The sequence below is a fragment of the Sarcophilus harrisii genome, chromosome 1 (genome assembly GCF_902635505.1).
Source record: "Sarcophilus harrisii chromosome 1, mSarHar1.11, whole genome shotgun sequence".
In the NCBI taxonomy this organism is placed as follows: Eukaryota; Metazoa; Chordata; class Mammalia; order Dasyuromorphia; family Dasyuridae; genus Sarcophilus; species Sarcophilus harrisii.
The window spans coordinates 534239471-534258369 of record NC_045426.1 but is presented as its reverse complement, the minus strand read 5'-3'; the positions used below and the strand labels follow the sequence as shown (position 1 = coordinate 534258369).

The 18899-nt window shown below is 36.5% G+C and overlaps 1 protein-coding gene across 1 annotated transcript in view; it reads right to left on the bottom strand.

The window, feature by feature from the left end:
* Positions 1-18899, bottom strand: part of RBFA (ribosome binding factor A) — a 54465-nt gene that overhangs the window by 17524 nt on the left and 18042 nt on the right. Inside the window, exons 8-11 of the mRNA XM_031946892.1 lie at positions 10479-10864; positions 8203-8245; positions 7357-7530; positions 5386-5498 (exon numbers count right to left, since the gene is read on the bottom strand). Of these exons, the coding sequence (XP_031802752.1) occupies positions 5386-5498; positions 7357-7530; positions 8203-8245; positions 10479-10864 (716 nt within the window). The remainder of the gene's footprint in view (positions 1-5385; positions 5499-7356; positions 7531-8202; positions 8246-10478; positions 10865-18899) is intronic.

Sequence of the window (18899 nt, the reverse complement as noted above, 5' to 3'; positions counted from 1 at the left end):
CACTAATTTATATGAAATCAAGCCATTCTCCAATTGATAAATGGTCAAAGGATATTAACAGACAATTCTCAGATGAAGAAACTGAAACTATTTTTAGCCATATGAAAAGATGCTCCAAGTCATTATTAATCAGAGAAATGTAAATTAAGACAACTCTGAGATACCACTACACACCTGTCAGACTGGCTAGAATGACAGGGAAAGATAATGCAGAATGTTGGAGAGGATGTGGGAAAACAGGGACACTAATACATTGTTGGTGGAATTGTGAATACATTCAGCCATTCTGGAGAACAATTTGGAACTATGCTCAAAAAGTTATCAAACTGTTCATACCCTTTGATCCAGCGTGCTACTACTAGGCTTATAACCCAAAGAGAGACTAAAGAACGGAAAGGGACCGGTATGTGCCAAAATGTTTGTGGGCAGCCCTGTTTGTAGTGGTTACAAACTGGAAAATGAATGGATACCCATCAACTGGAGAATGGTTGGGTAAATTGTGGTATATGAATGTTATGGAATATTATTGTTCTGTAAGAAATGACCAGCAGGATGAATACAGAGAGGCTTGGAGAGACTTACATGAACTGATGCTAAGTGAAATGAGCAGAACAGGAGATCATTAAATACTTCAACAATGATACTGTATGAGGATGTATTCTGATGGAAGTGGATTTCTTCAACAAAAAGAAAATCTAACTCAGTTTCAATTGATCAATGATGAACAGAAGCAACTACACCCAAAGAAAGAACACTGGGAAATTAATGTAAACTGTTTTCATTTTTGCTTTTTTTCCTGGGTTATTTTTAACCTTCTGAATCCAATTCTCCTTGTGCAACAAGAGAATTATTCGGTTCTGCATACATATATTGTATCTAGGATATACTGTGAAATATTTAACATGTATAGGACTGCTTGCCATCTGGGGAAGGGGGTGGAGGGGGTGGAGGGAGGGAGGGAGGGGAAAAGTCAGAACAGAAGTGAGTGAAAAGGATAATGTTGTAAAAAATTACCCAAGCATGGATTCTGTCAATAAAAAGTTATAATTATGAAAAAAACAAAACAAAAACTGAGTGGGTGCCCATTAATTGGAGAATGGCTGAATAAATTGTGGTATATGAATATTATGGAATATTATTGTTCTGTAAGAAATGACCAGCAGGATGATTTCAGAAAGGCCTGGAGAAACTTACATGAACTGATGCTGAGTGAAATAAGCAGGATCAGAAGATCATTATATATCTCAACAACACTACTATATGATGATCAATTCTGATGGGCGTGGCCCTCTTCAACAATGAGATGAACCCAAATCAGTTCCAAAGGAGCAGTAATGAATTGAACCAGCTACACCCAGCGAAAGAACTCTGGGAGATGACTATGAACCATTACATAGAATTCCCAATCCCTCTATTTTTGTCTGCCTGCATTTTTGATTTCCTTCACAGGCTAATTGTATACTATTTCAAAGTCCGACTCTTTTTATACAGCAAATTAACTGTTTGCATATATACATATATTGTATTTAACTTATTTAACATGTATTGGTCACCTGCCATTTGGGGGAAGGGGTGGGGGGAAGGAGGGAAAAAGTTGGAACAAAAGGATTTGCAGCTGTCAATGCTGAAAAATTACCTATGCATATATTTTGTAAATAAAAAGCTATAATTTTAAAAAAAAAATCTGGGGACTTGAAACATTAAACAAAAACAAACAAACAAAAAAAAAAGAAAAGAAAAAGAAAAGAAGGGAAAGGGACCTATATGTGCAAGAATGTTTGTGGCAGCCATCTTTGTAGTGGCCAGAAACTGGAAACTGAGTGGATCCCCATCAATTGGAGAATGACTGAATAAATTGTGGTATGTAGAGGGCTGAAATTCTTGAGTCGATGCACTGAGGTCAGGCAAGCTGAGCACTTGAGGCTAACTACTGATTGGACAATACTCTATGGGCATATCCTTGGAAAATGGCCCTTCCCACTATCCTGTGCTGGCTCAATGATTGGTGTATACAGAGGATTGTAGGAGGGATTGAGGAGTGGAGTAAGACAAGGAAGAAGGCGATAGCAGAGATTCTGCCTCCATCCTGTTCTCTTCTAACCCTAAAGACCAAGAATAAACACTAAGGACTTTTGCTTATCCTGACTCCGGCTGATTCTTAAGGTATCCAGAGTGCTAGTGCAGTTGTTACAGTGGTATATGAATATTATGAAATATTATTGTTCTGTAAGAAATGACCAGCAGGATGATTTCAGAAAGGCCTGGAGAGACTTACATGAACTGATGCTGAGTGAAATGAACAGGATCAGAAGATCATTATATATCTCAACAACAATACCACATGATGATCAATTCTGATGGGCGCAGCCCTCTTCAGCGATGAGATGAACCAAATCAGTTCCAATAGAGCAGTAATGAATTGAACCAGTTACACCCAGCAAAATAACTCTGGGAGATGACTATGAACCACTACATAGAATTCCCAATCTCTCTCTTTTTGTCCGCCAGCATTTTTGATTTCCTTCACAGATTAATTATACACTATTTCAAAGTCCAATTCTTTTTGTACAGCAAAATAACTGTATGGACATGTATACATATACTGTATTTAACTTATGTTTTAACATGTATTGGTCAACCTGTCACCTTGGGGAGAGAGTGGGGGAGAAAAAAGGGAAAAATTGTAACAAAGGGTTTTGCAATTGTCAATGCTGAAAAATTGTCCATGCATATAAAAAAATAAAATACCAAAGAAAAAAAATTAAAACAACAACAACAACAACAACAAAAAAAAAAAACAAGAAGAAGTATCTGCAACTGAGTTTCCTTTAGGCTTTAGCCCAGTCATTTCATTGGTACTGGAGGTATCTCTAGTTGTCCTCTACTATTGTCTAATAGAATATTGGACACCTTCTGACCTTAGGAGCTCATCTACAAATAGCATCTTTTTTTTTTAATCATTTTATTAGTATTCAAAGATTTTTCTCGGCAAGGTTTGTTATTTTCTTCTCTAGAGAAACCTTAAATGATGATGCTATTAAAGTGCTGCACTCAAGATGCCAGCAACACAATAATGACCACTGGATGAAAAAAAGATCAATTTATATTTAATCCTAAAAAAGGGCAATGCCAAGGAATACTAAAATTACCATACAATGGTACTCATTTCACTTGCCAGCAAGATTATACAAGGTAGACTTTAGCAATATGTGAATGGAGAATTACCAGACCAGGCTGGTTTTCAAAGAGGCAAAGGAACTACACTAGATTACAGAAAAAGCAAGAGAGTTCCAGAAAAAAACAAAAAACAAAAAAAACAAAGAACAACAACAACAAAAAAATCATTGACTTCTGTTTCAGTTACTGAAACCTTTGCCTGTAAGGCTCACAACAAAATATGGCAAGTCCTCAATCAGATGGGAGTACCATCAACTTATTTGTCATCTGAGGAACCCACATGAGGGTCCAAAAGCAATAATTAGAAATGAACATGCAATAACTGATTGGTTTAAGATCAGAAAAAGAATATGACAAGGCTGCACATTATCATTTTATTTAACTTATATGCAAAGAAAATCATGTGAAATGCTAGGCTAGATGAATCAAAAGCCAGAAAAAGTTGCCAGGAAAAATGTCAACAATCTCAGACATGCAGATAATACCACTCTGATAGCAAAAAGAGGATTTAAGAAGCCTCTTGATGAGAAAGAGAAGCATGTAAAAGTTGACTTGAAGCTTAACATTTAAAAAAAAAAAAAAAAACCCAGGATCTGGCAAGTCAGATTTTCTATTCTTTGGCTTAAACATCACACTAGACAGTGATTGCTGCCATGAAATTAAAAGATGCTTGTTCCTTGGAAGAAAATCTATCTCAAATCTGTACAGCATACTTAAAAGCAGAGACATCACCTTGTCAACAAAGTCCATTTAATCAAAACTGTGGTTCTTACAGCGGCAATGCATGGCTATGAAAGTTGAACTATAAGGAAAACTGAGAGCTGCGTAACTGACAATTTGAAATTGTGATGCTGAAGAAGAATTTTGAAAGTCCAGCAAAGAAATAAAATAATTCAATATTTAAAGAAATTAATTAAGGCTATTTATTGGAAAGTTAAATATTTAAGTTGAATTTTAAAATTTAAAAGTTAAATCCAGCAGTGTGACATTATACAAGTCACTTAACCATGTTTGCTTCAGTTTCCCTCAAAGTGCACAATGAGCTGGGAAAAGAAATGGCAAACCATTCCCTTTGCCAAGAAATCCCAAATGAGTTATGAAGAGTCACACACGCCTGAAACTATTGAAGAACAACAGTGTGCTTACTTCATGATGTTGCCTAGAAGTTACTTTTTTAAAAAATTAAATGCTCTATATAAACCTATATTCTTGAAATTTGCTCCTTTGTAAATAGGGAATTTTTGAATACTTGAAGTCTATTGTTAGTTGAGTTGAATAAAACCTTATTTTATCTAAACACTGTTTCATCTTCAAATCAAACATAGCTGTTTGATAATGCTTTATTTGCATACTTTAGGCCTAAGAAAAACAAATTATAAAAGCACTAAGTAGAAAGTACTTTCTGTGAAATGCCAAAACTAACACTTTCCATAAAAGGGAAAGTAATTAATAAAGAAAAATCTAAGATAATTTAATTACAAATAAAACATTGGGATTTTTAGGAAAACTTTAATACAGAAAGAAAATGTCAAAATATTTTAGAGACACCCAGTTTTCCAGAGGTAAGGCCCAACAAACTCACTGTGCCCTGAGTTTGGCATAACAGCAATCCTTTGCACCTTAGATTTTCTATTCCACTGATAAAAAGCATGGCTTTGACCAGCACTACTTTTTGACCAGTTCACTGAGGGATTTATGATTTTCATATTAACCAATATGATTTAGATATGTTCGAGTTCCCCTTATTTTCCAAGGACCCTCTGAGAGCCAACTATCACTCTTTCTGACATGCTCAAAATCCATTTCTTACACAGCTAAGTAGAACTGAACCAGGTCCTATATCCTGCTCTACCACATCTGGTTCTGCACCCCATTGTGAGACAATCAACTTGAAGTCTGTTCCCACAGGACCCAGGTATGCCTGCATGAGCCTGCCATGGAACTGCTACTCAAGACCTAAAAATGATGTCATGGTTCAGCCCACTTGTGGTTTTTTTCTCTATATATAGCATATTTGTCCTTTGTCCTAGCATATTAAGCCCTTCTAATCAGGAGGACTTTCACTTTCAAGTGTTTTCCTCATATTTTTTTGTTTGTATCATGACTGTCCCATTCTAACTTGCTCTGTTGAGCTCTGGCCATTCAAAAGTTAGAGGCTGGTTTTCATCCAAATAACAAAAACTATAATGTAAAGAAAAATAGTAGCACCTGAAATATGAAGCATTCTTCTGTAAAATCACTTCTATGTGATCATTCTGCTCAGCAGACAGGGATGTCTTCCAATACACACGACAGGCTGAATAATCTGGGGCAAGAGATACCTGAAAATCGGCCATTCCACCCAACAGAAAAACAAGAAAAAAAATTAATTTAGTCAGGTATCAGTTCTCCTAAGCTGTGTGTATCCAAATAATTCTTTCAGTAAATGAGAAACAAAAACTAGCATTAACTCCACAACTTAAACAATGCAACTTTTCAAGCATATGCCTTAATCACACCCTTAATCCTACTCTTACTCCCACTCTCCTAAAATACAAACAATGCAATACACTAGTGAATGAAGATAATGAAATTTACAAAGCTTCAATATTTTACAGAAGCTCAAGAATTGGAAGAGTCTTCAGAGGCCATGTACTCCAAGCTATTTCTGAGCAAGGATACATTAATAATAGGTCTGACAAGTAGTCAGACAAATGGCCCTCCAATAAGGTTCCTTGATACCAGGGACAATTTCGGTTTGGTCTATGTAGTCCTGGGGCCTCTCAATGCTTGGCATATAATAAACACTTAATGTTTGCTGGTTGTTAAGCTGGTCATCATTTAAAACCCTAGTTTTTTTATATTCAAAGAATTACAAAATTGGAAGGGACCTAAGAAATCACCTAATACAGTCACTACTATGTTTCTATAAACCACTTAATTACCTACATATTCAGTTTCTGTAACACTTAGTACACTTAAAATGTACAAACTAGTAAAGAGAAAAAAAAAGACTACCATACACACCTTTTTTCCCCAGTGTTCTTACTGCTTTGGATGAATTCACTTTAAAAAGATGGTAGAAAATCACTTTTATTGTTGCCAAGTCCTTTTCAGTTACATCCACACCTTTGTGACCCCTTTGGGAATTTCTTGGCAAAGATATCAGAGGTATTAGCCACTTACTTCTTCAGCTCATTTTACAAATGAAGAATTGAGGCAGACAGGATTAAGTAATTTGCCCAGAATCGCAGAGCTAGTGACTATCTAAGACCAGGTTTGAACTCGGGTCTACCTGACTCCAAGGCTAATGTTCTATTTACTGGACCACCTAGCTACTTTTAGGAAAGTGTGGTGTTCTTCTTCTTTTGTATAATATATGATGGTTCTCTCTGGAAGCAGGTTTCTTGGGGAGGTTTTCTGGAGGCAGCCTTAGTTTCAGTTCAGATCAATAATTACCCCAAATGCAGCCAGGGATTAAAGTACAGTCTTTTGTTGTCTCTTCCAAAATAGCCTGGTAAGCTTTCCTTAGTTCTGACAGCTCTTGTTGCTAGTCTGCCAGCTTCTGCATCCAGCTCTCTCTGAATCTTGGTTCTATTCCTCCATGTCCTTTGTTCTGCCCAGCTGCAGTCTCTAGCTTGTCAATCTCCCAAACTGAACAAACTTCACTAACTCAGCTCTTTTTAATGCTCTTTTAGAGGTGTAAACTCAAAGGTTGACTCCAAGGGATTATGGGAGGTGTGAATTCACAAAGTTACAAAGTTAACTTTGTGACTCCCCCATACTTGTGAACTCCAATGTGACCTCTAATGTGTGAATTCTCCCAAAGGTGTGAACTCCAAAGGCGTAAACCCAAACACATAAGCACTGTTTCTATCAATTCCATTGAGTTAACACTAGGATTCTAACAGGAAATAGTTTGACTGAGTTTTAAAAATAAAAAAAATTTATTTCCCTCACTCTCACAATATCAATTTGGTATTTTACTCTTCTACTCATGCATTTGCTTGCAATAGCACATTCTAATTTTCTCTTTTAGCTTTTTAAAATGATAAGTATTACCACAATCTACAACTAGTCTTTGTGTATGAAATAGTTAATTGTCAATGTAAAAGGAAAGGATTCCTAATGCATAATTTATGTAAGTTCTGAAACTTTCAACAGCACAACTTTGCATAAATTGTGAACACTATGATATACCTTAGAAAATTCCACATTCAGATCATAGGCTTCTTCATTCACTTCAAAGGTATGTATCAAGTCTGACAATGCCTGATAAAGAATCCCATCAAGAACCCTCTTGCGTATGCTGTCTTTTTTAGTCTTTTTTGAAGTATGTTTCATTAGACTTTCCCAGCTAGATGGATTATGTGTCTTTAAAGAGAAAAAGAAAACACAGGTTGAAAATGACTAATATCTTGGTACATTCAACTCCTACAAAATATAAAGCCAAGGATATCAAGAACTGCTCAACTAGTATCTGTACACATCCTTGAAATGTGAAACAGCCCACAAAACCCAGTCTAAGTACCTGGACTTTCAGTGAGAAAATGCTGTTTATTTTACAGGTGACTCTTCTGTTACTAATATAGTAACCCTCTTAGATAAAAGCACTCACCAACACTGTATTTACTTTAACATGACTATGTGTAAGTCTAATTCATCAGTATTTTGCACAGATTTCTGTGTGTAGCTATATCTGAAGTAGCTATAAATTGAATCAATCACATTTCCTTAATTATATCTTAAGCAGCTATAAATTGAATCAATGACATTTTCTTAAACTGAAATTAGATTTCAGAAAACAGTGTAAGTAAATAACCTTGTGCTCTCAATAAAAAGAGCAAATTTTCATTTTCCATTTGCTGTCTAATAACAACTAACTTACATAAATACTCATCTCACAAAAGAGGCAAGTGAGTAATAAAGTCTTGTTCTAATAAACGCAGAGGAATGAGAATGATATATTTACAAAAGTATCCAGGCTTATCTAGTAAAAGATTCTAGGAATCTAAGATTTTATGATTACTACCACCCTTTACTTACAAAGTGAGGTCCCAGGGTAGGGCTTTCATACCAGAATTTCTTCCTGTGGGGAAAACAGATAACATTTGCTTTGATTGTAACTTAAATAAAATAGTTATGATTATAACTAGACTTTTGAGAAGTCCAAACACCACAACTATGTAACTAAAGAGCTAAACTTAGACAAGATGTTTCTAAGGTTCTAATTAAAAAGTTACAAAGTAGTAGGGAGTAAAGTCGATACAAGTCTCAATAATTTTAAGTTGGTTCTATTTCACTGTACAAAGGCAGAAAAAAATTATCAAGAACCTCTCTTCCAAACTACCTAGAATTATCTGGTTCTACTCATAAAAGCTAAAAAGTTAGTGGCATTAGATTTGGTAAGCTTTTTTTTATAAAATATGCAGCTGCATGCCGTTTTATCATTATTAAAGCTGGATTAACAACCTAAAGTATCCCTAATATGTTTGATATCTCAACTAATAGGATCCACAGAACATCAGCTTTAAAATGATAGGGATCTTTGACTTGATTCTGTAAAGCTCCAGAAAAATGAAGGAAGAATAGTGTCCAGCAGTACCAATGAAAAAACAGTAAACATCTTGTTACCCTAAAGATAGTTTTACAATATTAAAATAATGACACAATTGCTACTTGTAAGAAGATGGTACAGATTGAAGTGGCTAGAAACTGGAAATTGAATGGATGCCCATCAATTGGAGAATGGTTGGGTAAACTGTGGTATATGAACGTTATAGAATATTATTGTTCTATAAGAAATGACCAACAGGATGAATACAGAGAGGCTTGGTGAGACTTACATGAACTGATGCTAAGAGAAATGAGCAGAATCAAGAGATCATTATATACCTCAACAATGATACTGTATGAAGATGTATTCTGATGGAAGTGGATTTCTTTGACAAAGAGACCTAATTCAGTTTCAATTGATCAATGATGGACAGAAGCAGCTACACCCAAAGAAAAAACACTGGGAAATGAATGTAAACTGTTTGCATTTTTGTTTTTCTTCCCGGGTTATTTTTACCTTTTGAATCCAATTCTCCCTGTGCAACAAGAAAACTGTTTGGATTTGCACACATACATTATATCTAGGATATACTATGACATATTCAACATATATAGGACTGCTTGCCATCTAGGGAAGGGGGTGGAGGGAGAGAGGGGAAAAATCGGAAAAGAAGTGAGTGCAAGGGATAATGTTGTAAAAAAAATTACCCTGGCATGGGTTCTGTCAATAAAAAGTTACTATAATTAAAAAAAAAAAAAAAAAAAAAAAAAGATGGTAGAGAGATAGGAAGAATCATCTTTTACAGATGGGTCAATTTAAGACACTGATTTATGCCAAGCCACCCGTTGACCCTAAAGTGGTTTTTTGAAAACTACTGATTTAAAATATTAGGCTATTCTTTTATTAATCTCATATATAAGTCAGAGTTTAGAGTTAATATTAGTTATACCAGCACAGATATAAAGCACCGGTTAATTAATGTACCAATAATACCTACTTAAGTTTTCCATTGTAAACATTCAAGCTTTTCCATTTTGCAGAAGTATTCAAAATTCAATGTCTCCTCACGTGATTACCAGAATTTTACATTTTTGAGGACCTGATAAATCAGGAATACTTTACTCAAATCTCTACAAAATCCTATCCTACCAGCTGCAACTTAAAGGGGCAGAGCGCTCAACCACCATTCTGGGCTAATACAGTATAAGCCAATAAAGCAGCTGGGGCTCTGCCGCTGGGGCTCAAGTCAACGTGGAGGAATTCCTCCCTTTATTTTAACCTTTTTAATTCTCTATCTACTACCTGCGGGAGTCTGGGCAAGTTCCTTAATTTCCTCTGGGTCTCGATTTTCCGTCTATAAAGTGGGGGAGGGGGTGTCGGACTAGATGGCTTCTAGGCTCGATTGCGGTACTAACTGAAGAGAGGGATTTGGGGGATGAAGCAGCCAGGAGCTGATGAGTCTTAACCTGCCAGCAGATGGAGCTCCAACCCCAACAGACCCTGGAAGCCGAATCTCCGGTTAGGAAATAGACAGCCAGCACTGACATATGAGGCTTTACGGACCGCAGACGCTACGACTGTTATGACTGTTATTATCACGCCCATTGCACAGATGTGTCCTGCATTACGCGACAAGCACCGAGGCGCTAAAGGAAACGGAAGCTGCGGGAAAGGGAGGGGCTTGCCCGGGACCCCTCGGTCATTAGAGCGCTCTCCGGGCGCGACGCCCACGAACCGCGTCCTTCCCCGCGCTGAGCCCATTTACTTGGTTTTCGAAGCAAACTTCTTGAGCAAGTTCTTACTGCCGCAGACGGCCGGCGAGCCGTGCAGACCCCGGCCCTGGGGACGGCCTCGAAGGAAGCAGGTCACCGGGCCTAGCCACCGACTCCTGCTCTCGGCCGCCGAGGCTCCGCTCCCTCTCCAAAATGCCAGCTCCGACCCACTCCTAGAGAAGCCCAGCGATCGCCCCAACGCGACCCACATGGCTCCAGCCGCTCCCGCAGGTCCTAGACAGAGCCGCGCGAAACAACCCCGGGCCCCAGACAAGTCCCGGAAGTTCCGGTCGCGCAACTGGAGCTCCCCCACGCGGCGATTGGCCGCGACGCAGCGGCGGAGGCAGATGGCACCGCCCACCTTTATGACGTCACCCTCCTTTTGAGGGTGAGAGCGGGCGGAGGCTCAGCCAGCTGTGTGTCAGTTTCAGAACACGTTATCCTTCCTCCTTTCGAGGCCGTTCTCCTGAACGTAGCGCCTTGTCCCCCTCTAAAACTCCATTCCTCCAACTTCTTAAGGGGAATTGGATTCCCAGGGTCTTATCATACAAAACACATCAAACGTAAAGATAGAACAAAATCTTTTGTTCTGCTAGGGGGCTATAAAGCTGTTGAAAATGGGAGCATGATGGCAAATGCTTTCCTGGGTTTTTGTTACCCTTCCTTCTCAAAGAGAACCAAAATGACATCACTATGTGAGAGTCAAGTTACGATGTTACGAGCTGAGAATATTCGGCCAAAGGCCAGGTACAAATAGTCCGTAGGAACATCTCCCTTTTTTATTTTTTTTAGAAAAAGATGCTTCAAATGTTTGTTGCAGGTCTTTTTGTAGTGGCCAGAAACTGGACACTGAGTGGATGCCCATCAATTGGAGAATGGCTGAATAAATTGTGGTACATGAATGTTATGGAATATTATTGTTCTGTAAGAAATGACCAACAGGATGAATAGAGAGAGACTTGGAGAGACTTAAATGGACTGATGCTGAATGAAATGAGCAGAACCAGAATTATACACTTCAACAACAATACTATATGATGACCAATTCTGATGGATGTAGCCCTCTTCAGCACTGAGATGAACCAAATCATTTCCAATGGAGCAGTAATGAACTGAACCAGCTACGCCCAGCAAAAGAACACTGGGAGATGACTAAGAACCACTACATAGAATTCCCAATCCCTATATTTTTGTCCGCCTGCATTTTTGATTTCCTTCACAGGCTAATTGTACACTATTTCAGAGTCTATTTTTTTTTGTACAGCAAGATAATGGTTTGGACATGTATGCTTATTTTGTATTTAATTTATACTTTAACATATTTAAATGTATTGGTCATCCTGCCATCTAGGGGAGGGGGTGAGGGAAAGGAAGGGAAAAATTGGAACAAAAGGTTTGGGAATTGTCAATGCTGTAAAATTACCCATGCATTTAGCTTGTAAATAAAAAGCTATTAATTTTAAAAATGCATAATCATAAAAAAAAAAGATGCTTCAATTCCCCTTGCTCATAGAGCACAGCACCATCTCTGATGAGGGCTCGTCATGCTGGGTGGTCTTGTGCCAGTGTCTCCCATGCTCCGCAATCAGTTCTAAAGTTTTAAGAGAGACCATGAGAGTGTCCTTCTGTGGCTTTTTCTGAACACCTTGTGAGTGAGCTCTTGCCCTGTATTAAGTTCTGATAAAGTCTTTTTGAGACAAAAGTGAGAAAAGTTCCTAATGAATCTGCCATTTATAAAAGGAAAGATGCCATAAGATAAGCTAAACTTCCTAAAGAACTTCACAATTTATAAGGAGAAAGAGTGAATCTTATATAGTTAAACAATATCTTGGCTTCCTGATATTGTATAGTAATTGTGGGAAATTCAACAAAGGTTTTTCCTATCACTGCCCCTCCTTATGGCTTACCTAGCTAACAAGGACCTGGTCTTTTGCTGAGATCATATTTACCTCATCAGAAAAAAAGAAAACACTATAGAGAAGATCATGGTAGGCATTTGAGTGGATCATGTGTCTATTCCCATGCTCAGTAGGGATGAAAGGTGAAACGGTTAATACCTTGCAAAACTTTTCATATCACAAAGAGGCTTGAATGTTACCCTCCTAACCAATTGTATGATAATTCTAACTTGTATAATTCTATTTTATTTGTAATGATGTGTGGGAATAGTGTGTATGTGTACAACACATAGGCTTAGCATTCCCTATTCTGTGTGGGAATCAAAAGTCAATTAAAATTTCCATTTATGTTTGCATATTGAAAAATAAAAGTCTTTTTGGCAAGGGTATGTTTAGCATTGAACAATGTGGTCGGTCCAATGGAGTTGTGCTTTCTTCAGTAAAGTTTGAATGCTTGGCAATTGTTCAAGAAGAACCTAGACGTCTGATATTTTATGCTACTAGATGATCTTCAGAATCTTTCTAAAACAATTCAAATAGAAACTTTTGTGACATATAGGTGCTGTGGCTCCCTATTACCTTTTTGATCATGTTACATCTACCCACACAATTCTCAGTCAACTTCAATAGGTTGGCTAATACCTCCAAGATCAAATACAAAATCTGTTTGGCATTTAAAGCACTTCATAACCTTGACCACAACTACCTTTCCAGTCTCTTTATACCTTACACTTTTCCTCCCCCCACCCCTTCCCCATATTCTGCCTTAGTAATACTAGCCTCCAGATGTTCCTTTCACAGGACACTCCATCTTCTCATTCCTGCTCAGAGCATTTCATTCCCCTGTATCTGGAACATTCTGTTTCTGGTTTCCATGGCTACTTTCAAATCTCTTATTACAATCCACTTTCTGCAACGTCTTCTTCAATCCTTCAATCAGATCTTAATCAGAGCTTCACTCAATTGATTATCTCCAATTTAATCTGCATATAACTTGTCTTCTCCTTTACACTAGGAATTCCTTGAGAGCAGGGATCATCTTTGCCTTTCTTTATATCCCAGAGGTTTAGTACTATGCCTGGCGTTTCGTAAACATAAAATATATATATATATATATATATATATATATATATAGAGAGAGAGAGAGAGAGAGAGAGAGAGAGAGAGAGAGAGAGAGAGACAAGAGAAATGAATCCACTATTCATTCAACATGTTTGAAGCTGCACCCCCGGAGACACTGTGAATGGAAGTTCACAGTATTTTTTGTTAACTTTTTGAACAAATGAAAATGAAAATCTATAAGCTTTTTTTTTTTTCTGAGGCAATTGAGGTTAAGTGACTTGCCCAGAGTCTGTGGAAGTGTTAAGTGTCTGAGGCCAGATTTGAAAGATTTGAAGGCTGGTCTTCCAGATTTCAGGGCTGGTGCTCTATCCACTGGACTACCTAGCTGCCCCAATCTATAAGCTTTTAACCTTATGCATTTACAAAGTATAAAAGCAAAAGTAAGCTTTTGTAATCTGCCAGGTTTCTATCATTGTGAATTTTCCAGCTAAACAAATTATTTAAGAAGTACTTCATTAGGAATAGGAAGGCAACAGACAGCAGCCAGAATGCTTTCAACCATATTTCCTATTATGAAACACAGATTTTGATGAGTTGTGCTTTCAATACAAAGTATTGAAGTAAAATTCTTTAACAGAAGAACAGATCTCAAATTCAAATGCATTGAAAAGATTTTTTTCAGGTTTCATGGATTTCTTTTAAAATACTATAGTTTCTTTCTTTACATTAAAAAAGATAAAAATTTGTAGGAGATTAAAAAAGAATATAAGAAGATTTCATTTGATTCATGGAGGAATAACGTAACTGTGAGAAATGGAAAAGTATTTGTTTGGTTTCTACATATGAAAATTAAGTTGGAGAAATGAAACTTACATTAGAAACCTGAGAACCATAGGCTCTTTTGTGGTTGGAGGAAAATCCTACCAAAAGAATGTGGGGGTGGGGGGTGGGACTCTGCTCTAGGGTTTATATAAACCTTCTGGGAATTATTCACCTTTTGCACTCCCTTGTGACCTGTTTTGGTGGACACTGGGGGTATTCTTTCTAATGAGAAAGCAATAAATTCCTTTCTGCCTCTCCAAAGACAAGTTTCTGATTGATTAATTAGATGAGGAGTGGGGAGGAAGATAATGATGCTTCTCACACAGAACCTTAGAGCCAGACAAATTTTTAAAGATTTCTAGTCCAATATTATCATTTTACCTAGAAACCCAGACTAAGGATATATATGTTATATATATATATATATATATATATATATATATATATATATATATAACATATATATAATGAATTAGTGGCAAAGCTATTACTAGAAACCAGGACTAATAGGGTAAAGAAAAATTATGACCAAAAAGTGTGAGGAACACAGATCTAGTCCAATTTCTTCATTTTATAAAAGAAGCTAAGTAGTCAGCCTATAGAAGAGAAGAATAAATAGAGACAGAAAATGTGACTTCAAATGTTTGAAGGATATATAGATAGATTTGCTTTGTTTTGTTTAAAATGGCAGACCAAGTACCACTATGTGGAAGTGACAAGAAGTTTTCTTATAATGAATCAAAATCTAACTACTAGAATTTATTAATAATGGAATGGCATCTTCATGAGGGTACCAAACAATCTGTCAGTGTAGGTATTTAAACACAGGTTATATGTATAACCCTCAGTAATTTTATAGGAAGAATTCTACAATGGACAGAAGAATGGATTAGAAGATCTCCAAAACTCTGTAACTATAGAATTTGGCTTCTATTTCATTTAAATTAAAATGTACAGGATCGGTTCTTTCCTTTAGCAGCAATTCAGGATTAAATCACATTTTTGTGGCTCTAAGGCTTTAATAATCCCAGAGCTTCAACTACAGCATCTTGATCAAAATTTGACCAAAATTAATGTGACAGTATTTTTGTCACATTAATTAAGACAGGATTTAAACCCAGGTTTTGCTGATTCTAAGTGGACTAGAGCATGATAACTCTGATTTCATTTTAAAGGGACCCCGAAACTCTAAAACTCCTTGAAGGACAAATTCTCTTTGAATCCTGCCACTGAAAGGACCCTCAACCTGAGGACAAGCAGCTTCATGTAATTATCTGGGTGGGGCTGGTTGAGTTTGGAGCTAGAGATTACAATCCTATTGAATTGGAGAAACACCCTATTCAATTGAAGATTTTCTATTCAATTCCAACTCCACCCACCAAGCTCATCAGGAGGGGGGGCAGGCCTTGGCTTGTAGCCAAAGACTTCCTTATAAAAATGGCAATTTTAAACTCATTTCCTTGCAGAGGTCCTAACATGCCATGCTATGCCATGCTATGCCAAGGAAACCTCTGCTACCCTCTCTTTATCTCCCTCACCTATTTCCCTAATGAGACTTTGTGCCTCTCTGTCAGGATTTCTCTACTAGAAACTTTACTTTCCAGCAGAAGGAATTCAGTCTTTTTATTTATGTACAGCAAAGGCTGACTTCCTAATGCCAATAATAAACCTCTTTTTATCAGCCTAGCTTTTTCCAGTTTGTAAATTCCTTTACGAAGAATCTCTTTACCATCAGAAAGGGAGTTCCCAAAACTCCCTACCCATGTGCCAAATCCCAAGGGGATTTACGGGAGCCAAATCTCTTCATTTGGTTCCCTGAACCCCAAAACTGCCACTAACCTTATCATTTAATTACCTGACCACCAGAAACACTAATCTCATTATTTTGATTCCCTGACAACCCTAAATCTAAACCTCATCATATTTTAGTTCCCTGACCAAAGGGAACCCCCAAACCTAAACCTCATCAATTTCAAGTTAATATGTCCCATCAAGCAATAGTTAAACTGAGAAAGAAATTTCTCATTTGTACTTAAAAATCTTCATAGAATAGCAGAAATATTTATGATGCTGTTTTTGAATATCAATCAGTATTCAGTAAATGCCTAACTCCTTAGCTTAGAGTAAACTAACTTAGTGTGATGCTCTCCTTTTGAAGAAAAATTCCTGAATACTGGTCTTTTGTTACTTGTCATAGTACTCTCTAGAACAGAGTATCTACTTGTCTAGGATTTAGTGCCATGGCTATCAAAGGACCAACCTTCATCTTTTAATCCATCTACCTGAGGGATTAGGATGCCCAGAATTGTCACCCTAGCTCTAGGAGGAAATTCTATAGACTATATTCTATATTCTTTAGGATTTGTAGAATGGCAATGCTATATATAAATATGAATTCTTACTTTTCCCAAAGCACTTTTAGCTCTATTACCTAAAACCTAAATGTTACAAATCCCAGATATTATCATCTTTATTTTATATACATAAAGGAATTAAGTTATAAGGATTATACAAGGTTATAGTTAATTAGTAACACAGTCATTCCCTGAACTCTGGCATCCAAATATCTGCTCTCTGACCATTAGTAAATTATTACTGACATATGCAATCACCATTCATTTCAGTTATGTCATTTCAATATCAATAGAACTTCATCTCTCTGTAGTAAAGTACATTATAGTTATAATTCATTTTATCTTTTTTAAAGTTTTTGTTTTTATTATTTTTTTCTGGTTATACATGTAAATTAGTTTTCAAAAATACACATTTTTAATGAATAAAGTTGAGTATAGTTATAGTTCTCAGTTTTATAAGTTCTAAGTTCAACTCATTGCCTTAATTTTGAGTAAAAAGTGATGTTTTAATTCAGTTATTTAAATTAGGTTTTATAAAAATGTTAAGGAAGAAAAACAGAAAAACTTTGATGAGGAAGGAATTATTAAATACTCAGAAAGTGTACAATGAATTAAACTTAAAAAGCACTCCATGGATTACTTTCTTTCCTACAAAAGGCATGAAAAAATGTGAATTAAAAACATTTTTTGTTCTTCTGGATTTAGAAACTTGGGCAAAAAGAATATTAACAAAAGGTCAAGAACACAAATTAGAATATAAAATTCAACTTATTGGTTTACCAATCTGTGTTATTCTTTAAAAGATGAGAACTATAAAAGTAGGAAGTTGATTGTTGTTGTTCATTCAATTCTGTCCAACTCTTCATGACACATTTTATCCTCTACTATCTCTCAGATTGATGGACATCCCCTCAATTTCCAATTCTTTGACACCATAAAACAGGTTACTATAAATATTTTTATACAAATAGGTCATTTCCCCTTTTTTTCATTATCTCTTTGGGATACAGACCTAGTAGTGGTATTGATAGGTCAAAGAATATGCATGATTTTTAGCCCTTTGAGCAAAGTTCCAAATTGCTCTCCAAAATTAGTGGATTAGTTCAAACTCCACCAACAATGCTTTAGTGTCTCAATTTTCTCATACCCTCTCCAAGATATGTAATTTTGTTTTTCTTTCATATTAGTCAATCTGATAGGTGTGAGATGATATCTCAGAATTGTTTAGAGATTGCATTTCTCTAATCAAGAATGATTTACTCTAAGTATTTTATGATTACAGATAGTTTTGATTTTTGAGTCTGAAAACTGCTTATTCATATTCTTTAACTATTTATCAATTGGAGGATGACTTGTATTCTTATAAATTTGACTCCATTTTCTATATATTTGAGAAATTAGGTCTTTATCAGAGAAACTTACTGTAAAAATTTTTTTCTCAATTACACTTACTGTGCATTTTCTTTCATCCTATTTTGCCCCCTATTATCCTTCTCTCTCTCTCTCTCTCTCTCCTTTCATCCTGTCCATACTTAAGTGTTTTGCTTCTGACCATTGCCTCCATTAAACTCTCCATTCTACCAGCCCACTCCTCTTCTTCTCATCCACTTCTCTTCCTACTTCCTTGTAGAGTAAGATAGATTTCTATTCCTAAATGAATGTGATATAAATTGTGTCCCCTTTAACCTTTGAGGGGCCCCTGAAACTATGTCCCCTTTAATCTGTGAGAGATTTAGGGTCTCAAACTCTTCCAGCCTCTTGGGAGGGGCCACACCCTTCTGTTCACAAGAGAAACTCCCAAAATAAGTAATCTCTCTTTTTTTTTTTAATAGCTTTTTATTTACAAATTATATGTATGGGTAATTTTACAGGATTGACAAATGCCAAACCTTTTGTTCCAATTTTTCCCCTCCTTCCCCCTGCCTCCTCCCCTAGATGGCAGGATGACCAGTAGATGTTAAATATATTAAAGTATAAATAAGATATACAATAAGTATTAAGTAATCTCTTTTCAACTGGAAATCTAGGCTTGGGGCATATCTCATTCAATTTTGAATTGAAGCCCTAAGCCTCAAACAGCTAATAAAAGACAATTCTGAACCCCAAATTTTTGCAGCAGTTCTAAACAGGATTATGCTTGCTAAGGAAGCTTTCTTAAGCAAACTGTCCTGCCAGGACTCTTTGCCCACTAAGAAGTCTGTCTTCCTAGCAAGCTAGCTTCTCAGTGCCAGTAAGTCCCTTTTTGCCACACAGATTTCTGGTTTGTCTTTCCCATAGG